Consider the following 8143-nt stretch of genomic DNA (forward strand, 5'->3'; position numbering starts at 1 on the left):
AACAAAACAAAACCAGGCGGTTAAGATTAGCCTTTTTTTTTTGTTTTCAGAAATTCAAGTATTTCCAGGGTCCCTCCCTAAACAATCACACAAGAAGGCACTTTTAAAAAAAAAATGATGCTCCTCTTCTCCTTTTAACCCTGCTCCTCCCTCTCTGTAGAGAGCGAGAGCGAGAGAAAGAGAAGGAGAGAGAGAAAGAGAGGGAGGAGGGAGGAAGCAGAATACAGTGTGGCCAGAGACAGAGATTACATAACTTGGGACTGGCCACTCGCCATTCAGCAGAACCGTGAGAACATGTACTGTACCCACTAGTCACAGGTGTCCGAGCTCTCATGTAACGTGCATGCAGAGCTGGTGTGCAGGGCACGCCACTCCCACAGACTGATAAAACACTTGTTGTCTTTATCAGAGTCCGTTGAAGGATGTTCTTCCACCCACCCACCCCCCCACAAAAAAAAAAATCAAGTACTCAGAGCTTGTCAGGGAATGGGCAGGAGTCTGACCTGCCAGGCTGAAAGGCGGAAATGAGGTTTTGCATCAAGACCGTGGCCATCTTTCCATACAGTCCCTTTACTTGAGATTTTGTGTATGTTAGCCTATCTGCCTAGACGGCACCTCGTCTCCTCTGTGTTTCCAAGTCTGCCACATAAATAAGTCTTTCATAATCTTGTGTGTCAGTGCAGTCGGGCTCACACGAGTCTGAGCGAGGCCAAACCGAGGAGCCGATAACAAACTTGGGAGTGGTTTTGAGGCAAGCTGCGGTCACTGGGCCACGGCGACTGCGGCGGGCGTGAAGGCAGTGGACTCGTGGCCGATGCTGTGCAGTCGGATCTCCGTGCCGGCCTTCTCCATCTGCGCTGTGGACAGGACTACAGAGGAGGTGGTGTTCTGCATCCAGGAATGGTTTAAAATGTCTTCGAAGGAGGGCCTGTCAGCCGGCCGCAGGGCCAGGCACCACTTGATGAGCTGCTGGCACTCTGGGGAAGGACAAGGGAAGAAAAGGGGCAGCAAAGTCAGTCAGCATCAAATAACTCCATAGGAAGATGCCTGGATGAACATCCATATCAGCCACTCACAAAACAACCTGCTTCTCTTGGTTACACTTGACAAAAAAAAAAAAAAAAACGAAACATAGCTGCCTGTAATGCTCACAACCAACTAAGTGTTGTATTAGAAAAAAGAAGTAACATAAACACTGCATTGTCAAGTTTACCTGTGGAAATTCGCCGCCTGAAGAGGAGTTGTCCCCGTACAATCTCCTCGTCATGCTCGAAGGGGATATCTCCGCACACCATGTCATACAGCAACACGCCCAGCGACCACACTGTGGCAGACCGCCCGTGATAGCGATGGTACTTGATCCACTCCGGCGGACTGTACACTCTTGTGCCTGTTGGTCGGGATGAAATGAAAGGAGAAAGGCCGTTTTAAACCGTGACCTCATAATCCCCTTCAGCGTGAAAACATGTACATAGTTGTAAAATTCCAGCAGCCACACTTCTCTCACTTATGTATATATATATCATACACAGGGTGTGCAAACATTTCCACAAAAACTTTTTACCGCAATAATTAGCGCTAAGTGTTTGACAAATAACGATAAGGCTGTGTGTGGGTGCAGACTCAGGTGCCAGGGAGCGTGACCGCGCAAAGGGAGCGTGTGTGGGTGGGTGGGTGGGGGGCGCGGACATGTGACTTTGTTTACAAACTTTGAGTTGTAAAAATACCACTACCGTCCAGCTGGGGGCGTCTGAGCCAACCCGCCGCCGCCAACGGTGTCGAAAGGAGACGATTACTGGGGAATGCCAGATATGTCACAACCTACGAATTTCCGCTTCGGTTCAACCCACCAGACGCTGCCAATTTCGACCCTTTTAGAAGTTGTAATAAAACGGACGGTATAAGTCGTGGGGAGAGGGTCGCTCACCGTCGAAGTCGGTGTAAACGGTGTCCTTGAGCAGCGCCCCGGAGCCGAAGTCGATGAGCTTCATCTCCCCGGTCCGCAGGTCGATGAGGATGTTCTCGTCCTTGATGTCGCGGTGCACCACGCCGCAGCCGTGGCAGTGGCGCACCGCCTCCAGCACCTGGCGGAAAAAGTTCTTGGCCAGCTCCTCCGGCAGGGCGCCCTTCTCGGTGATGAAGTCGAAGAGGTCCTTGACGTTTTCGGGCCTCTCCATGACGACGATGAAGCTGTCCGCTCGCTCGTACCAGTCCAGCATCTTGATCACGCCGCGGAAGCCCGTGCCCACTTTCTTCAGTAGCACGATCTCCATCGGCACGCGGGAGCCACCGGGCTGCGTGGACACAACACAGCGATTAACACACACGGACCCATGACGGCGTTTAAACGGGGCCGGGTGTGTGTGTGTGGGGGGGGGGGGGTAACGTCACACCGACAAACTGGTACAGGATCAGCCAAACACGATTATAACTTCTTACCAATTCGCCCCATTCGGAGATCCGGTCCTTGGCGACGTGTTTCACAGCGACCTACGAGGAAGCAAGAGGAGAGAGACCACGTCACACAAAAATACACCCACCGGCAACCCATTTGAAATCCCCCCCCTGCCCCCCCCCAAAAAAAAACATCCGCATACGCTACAACAGCGGAGAGGCTTGAAACTACTGACCGGTGCTCCGTCGGCGATCCTGGTGCCGGAGTAGACCGTGCCGAACCCTCCGCTGCCCAGCACGCCGCCGACCTGGTAGAGCTTCTCGAAAGCCTCCCTCTCCTTCACTGTAAACACGACAGCACAAGCGTGAGACAACGGCTACGCGGTTGCAGCGGCGCACCCGCGGATAGCCACGAAGCACACGCATGAAGCACACGCATGAAGCACACGCATGAAGTGCACGCATGAAGCGCACGCACAAAGTACACACACGAAGTACACACACGAAGGTAGAAGCAAACAGAGGAAAATGGAGGGGGGGTGGGGGGGGGGACGGGGGCAGTTTATTTCGGAGGGCCAGTTTAAGAGTTGGCGGGTTGCGTGAGAACCGCGCAGCCTGCCGTTGCTGCAGCCCTCCACGACAACAACTGCAGAGGAAGAAGAGACTAACCTTGATGAACTTGGAGCTGGATTTTCGCTGGCATATCTACGGCGGAGATGTGGGCAAGAGAGTTGAGCTTCGACAGCAGCATTCCCGTTAAAATCCACAAGAGGCGAACGCTTCCGCGCGTTTCTCTCCTTTCCTCTCGTTGGTCGCGGGGTTTATTCCGTTGCGGCGAGAGTCCCCCCCACCCCACCACCCGCTCAGATCCGCTGCCGGGCGCAATCCACGTTGCAGGAGAAACGCGCTATAGGACTCCTCTTATCCAGACGGCCGCCTCGCGCAGAGCAGCTTCCGATCCAGGCAGGAAGATATATTCAGAAGAAGAAGAAGAAAGAAGCAGCTGTATGGAAAGTATGGACGTACGACAAAAGAAGAACAGAAAAGGCTCGGCGTTCTGTTTTGTAAACAGCGGCGAACGGTAGGACGGTCTCGCTACTAGGGCACCCTTACGTCGCTCGGGGACCGGCTCTTTGGGAGAAGCGAGGGTGGGACGACTGGTAATATACCCATAGTAAATAGGGGTGGCGTCACGGAGTATGTCAGCGGTGCTCCCGCCCACCTCCGTTTTCCGCGCCAATCAGAGCGGAGGGTCGCGCCAGACGGGCGTCAGTCAAAACGAAAATAAAGGAAACGTAACCGGCTAGACGAGACGTGGCGGGAATGAAAACGCGCCAAAAAAGAGAGACGATTATGAGCGCAGTTTGAGGAGAAATGCAGATTTAAAGCCAAGGGGGGTTGGGTTGGGGGGGCGCACATACTGATCCAGACTCCCGTTCCGCGGGAAACTGCCGAGGTGAATTCACAACATTGTACGGCTGTTATTAGTTATGCGTATCATGTGCTTTGTTTTGGGGTTTTGTTTTCAACTCTAAGAGGAATCCTAAAATATGTGGAAGTTATTCTACTCTGCTGTGTTCTGTTCTCTGTGAGATGAGACGGGGGAAACGTTTCCAACTGCAGTAGGTGGATATTCGTTTTTTGGGGTATATATACAGATTTGCCCTATATATATATATACAGCCCCCCCACGCCATCTACCTGATTATACCCACATTAAACACAGACGTTTATTGGCTTAGCGGTGTCCGGATTAATAGACTTTATTCGAGATGTTCAACAATGGCCCTCGAACCCAGTGCGCGCGGCGGAGAGAATGGGCGCATTCCACTCATTCTTTCAAATTGGGTGGCCGCGTTTCCAGTCGTTCACAGGATGTGGGGGGACTGGAGATGAAAGACTCCCATTTACTCACCACCCCCCCACCCAGCCCCTCCCCACCCCTCCCCCTCTTTGCCCCGCACTCTCCCGCGCGAGCTATTGTCTGAATGGCATTACGATACCTGCTTCTCTGTCTCCCCCCCCCCCCCCGTCTGTCTCACTCTTTGTCTCTTCTCTGTCTTTTATGTCCTTCCTCGCAGTACCGCGAGTTCTGTTTAGAGCCACAAACGGTCCATGCTGCAGAGCGGCCTTGGGCCCGGCCGGACCACGCCGACTGACAAGTTGTCACGTGCCCCTTCATGCACCGTGCAGAAGGTTTAGTCTGCAAACAGACGGGACGCGGGTCCCGGACGGCCTCGCTGCAGCTGCCGTCCAGAAATCAGCTAAAAAACCCTTTGTGTCCCTGTTAAATTCCACCTCCCAATTAGCTGCGAGTGGTTGAGGAAGTCAACGTGAATGTTAGAAAAAAGAAAAAAGAAAAGTGTTACACAACCCAACATGGGGGACAAGTTTACACAATGACCTTCTTTACCCCGCAGTTTATCAGCAGAACAGCGTCAACAGGAATGTCAAATCAGAGATGCTCCACTATATATCCAGCGCCTGACAGAAAAGGAAGACTTTCGGTCTGCCACATGGTACTTACAATGCCCCCCCCCTCCGGTCTATGTCAATAGCCGTGGGGTGTGGGTGGCGCACATGCAGCAACGAAGCCCGGAGCAAATTCCCTGAATAGTTTTGCAATGTTTCATTGCACATTATCACATTATGCAAACCAACCGAAACGCATGTAAAGCTAAGCGGTAATATATCGTCCCCGAAACGGCAAATAAACTGCACGCTGGATTCACTCTGCAAGGCTTTACCCTTACCCTTGTGCACAGTTAGACCTGTTAGTAATAAAGTTACCCCCCCCCCACACACACAGCACATCAACATTATAACGAAGGGGGGGTGGTCTTATAGTAGGTGCACCAAGAAGGAAAGTGCTCATGCATTTTCCTGCTTTGCCCTGCAAGAGGGTATGCTGTAGAAACATTGCAGACAAACTAACAACAATAATAATGATGTAAAATACTAATAAGACACGTTAGCCTCTAGCTAACGGGTTTGACCCTTTAGCCGAGCGGTTAGTGATGTCGCCTTGTGGTGCAATACACCCCATATCGAATCCCGCACCGGGCAAGAAAATAACCGGTTACATTGGTGGCAGCGGTGGGATCCGGAAGCGTGCAGATGTTCAGAAGTCTCTTCGGAGCGCGGGAATAACAAAGCGCGAGGGCGCGCTTCCGGGGAGGGTGACGACTGTAAACTACTAATAAGACACGTTAGCCCCTAGCTAACGGGTCTGACCCTTTAGCCGAGCGGTTAGCGATGTCGCCTTGTGGTGCAGTACACCCCATATCGAATCCCGCACCGGGCAAGAAAATAACCCGTTACAATGATGACAATAATAATAATGATGATAATAATAATAATGGTGAGTTTAAAGTGCACCGAGTAGCCCAGAGTGGGGCCCTGGTCGGCGAAGTGTGTGAAAACTGAGACATACGGGAGGCTTGAAAGCGAGCGTACGAGTTACCGGAGGGCCTATGTAAGGCCAGGGCGACGAGCGCAGGGTTGGGCGGTTGCAGACACCCCTGGCTGCTGCATGATCAGCAGGGCTCGGATGACAGCCGCCCCTCGCAGGCCCATCTGTCAAAGGAGCCGCCGCCGCTGCCATCTTCATCGCCGGGCCGTGAGGAGGAGAAGCTCCCGAACCGAGCAGCTGCCGCCTCCAATCTCCGAGGAGCCTCCCTTACCTTGGCTTCCGCACCGAGGCCTCGAACCTCAGCCGGATCCACCTCGCGCCCCCTCCTGACCAGAGGTCGTCTCGTTTCAGATGTTGGGACTGGGAAATGAAAGGCGCCCGGCCAGCAGGTGAGTGAAAAGTGCAGCATGGGAGGAAAACACACAACAGTTCCCTTCCAACCCGCCGCTTCCTCTTTCTGGCTAAAAGCTAATCCTGTCCAGTTTCAGAAAACACCACGCTGCGTCCTTCTCAAGCCCGAGTCGCCTCTTGCTGAGACAGCGCCTCCACAGGCCTCGTGAAAGCACGGCTTCTTTACAAATGTGTGAATTTCTTCTTCTTCTTTTTTCTTTATTATATGATGTAGATTTGCCACGTTGGCACGACAAACCACTGGAGGTTTTGCTGTGTTGTGGGGCTGTAAACGTGTGTTTGTTTGTGATGCGTGTAAACGCCGTCTTAAAGGGTTTGCTTACGTTTACGAGGTTTGTGAGCATTCAGATAAAATGCCTTTAAAACCTCGACGTATTTACATAGTCATATATATACATACATACACACACACTACATATTTACATAGTCATATACACACTACAGGTGACACAATATTCAAACTAGAAGACATTTCCATTTGATTTCAGTTGTGGCAAGATACGCCACTCAAGAAATCCCTCCCTCCCTCTCTTGCTATTTTTCTTGCTACCCCCCCTCCCTCCCTCCCTCTTTCTCTCTCCCTCTCTCCTCCCTTCTCTCCCGCCCTCTTTCCCTCTCGCCCCCTCTCTCTCCCCCTCCCCCTCCCTCTCTCTGTCTCTCTCCCCCTTCTCCCTCCCTCTCTCTCTTTCTCCCTTTCTCTGTCTCTCCCTCTCTCCTCCCCTCTCTCTCTCCCTCCCTCTCTCTCCGCCTTCTCTCTTTCCCTCTCACCCCTCTCTCCCCTTTCTCTCCCTCTCTCCCTCCCTCCCTCTCTCTCCCTCTCCCAGGGTACCATAAAAAGGCCCAGCCGCTCGTCTGCATTTAGCACTTGTCCGTCCATCCATCACGGCGGGGGAGTCAATCAGCTCCCCAGCTGTCTGCAGGTCCCACCTGCTGCCGCTCCATAAGCGGCGGTAGGAAAAACAATTAAACAGACCCACAGAGCACAACCTGTAAGCCTGCGAGCTCAGCGTGGTGGGTGGCTCTGGACGACGACCCCGGTGGACGTTTCGCGGCACTGCAGTTTGACATTTGACAGGCCTTTCGCTCACCTACAGGGAGAGGTCGTGCCCACGAGCGGAGGCCCGATCCCGCTGGGCTTCACGAGGCGTGAGCCGCCTCCTAGGGGAGCAGTGACAGTGACACGAGGCGTACGTGGTAAAGCGCTGCGGCGGCTGCTGCAGCAGGGACACCCACCAGCCGCTTCTGCAGAGATGCACGTATGGCTGTAATTGCGTTAAGGGTTAATGGCGCCGCTGCGTCGTGTTCCAAACATGGCTTTGATGACCCGTTAAAAAACACGACTCCCGTCAAACATCTGCATGCGGTAAATATTTCAGCCTGCGACGACCTTTTCTCCCGTGATGAGGGCTTGAGTCGGTCCAGGCTGCAAGCAGGCCGGGACGGCCTCTAAGCCGCACCGGTGGGCCTTTCTGAGGCTGAAACGTCAACAAAATAAAAAATAAAGAGCTCCCATTACCATGATAATTAGATTTCAGCACCAGGATGGTGCGCACATGTCGTCATGACAGCGGGGGATATCGGTAAGGACGTATGCTGGATTCAGCGTAATAAGGCTTTTATGTCTCTGACGGGGTGCTGGGTTTAACGGTGTCATCCATTAAGCCATCGCCCTCGCCAGCATCGATGAACATTGCCTGTGTTCATTAAACACTCAAAAAAAGGACCATCATAATAATAATTGTTCCCTTCACTGACCCCCCACCCCCCACCCCCCGTCCCTGTCATCCTCAAGATTTGATGATTGGCGAGGTTTGCGGAAATGGAGGGTAGCCAGGTGTCGTATGCCATTGTGTGCGCCTTGACAGTGATTGACACCGATTGCCCACAGTTAAAGACGGGTCATAACAGCGCCCTGCAGCTCTGCCG

The 8143-nt window shown here is 52.9% G+C and overlaps 1 protein-coding gene across 1 annotated transcript; it reads right to left on the reverse strand.

Annotated features, from left to right (window-relative positions):
• Positions 1 to 453: 453 nt before the first annotated feature.
• Positions 454 to 3512, reverse strand: pim1 (Pim-1 proto-oncogene, serine/threonine kinase). Its single transcript, XM_056272846.1, has 6 exons — positions 3064 to 3512; positions 2631 to 2737; positions 2440 to 2490; positions 1928 to 2294; positions 1214 to 1390; positions 454 to 977 (listed from the first exon to the last, which is right to left on the reverse strand). Exons 1-6 carry the CDS (start codon positions 3143 to 3145, stop codon positions 763 to 765), a joined length of 999 nt encoding a protein of 332 aa, XP_056128821.1. The 5' UTR covers positions 3146 to 3512; the 3' UTR covers positions 454 to 762.
• Between the last annotated feature and the right edge of the window lie 4631 nt (positions 3513 to 8143).

The sequence above is a fragment of the Lampris incognitus genome, chromosome 2, assembly GCF_029633865.1.
Source record: "Lampris incognitus isolate fLamInc1 chromosome 2, fLamInc1.hap2, whole genome shotgun sequence".
NCBI lineage: Eukaryota > Metazoa > Chordata > Actinopteri > Lampriformes > Lampridae > Lampris > Lampris incognitus.

Excerpts from the sequence above, each read along its gene's own strand:
- pim1 (XM_056272846.1), bottom strand. The coding sequence starts at position 3,145 with ATGCTGCTGTCGAAGCTCAACTCTCTTGCCCACATCTCCGCCGTAGAT. Across the intron at positions 2,491-2,630 it reads GGATCGCCGACGGAGCACCG|GTCGCTGTGAAACACGTCGC; the intron begins GTCAGTAGTTTC and ends GCTTCCTCGTAG. Across the intron at positions 2,295-2,439 it reads TCTCCGAATGGGGCGAATTG|CCCGGTGGCTCCCGCGTGCC; the intron begins GTAAGAAGTTAT and ends GTGTCCACGCAG.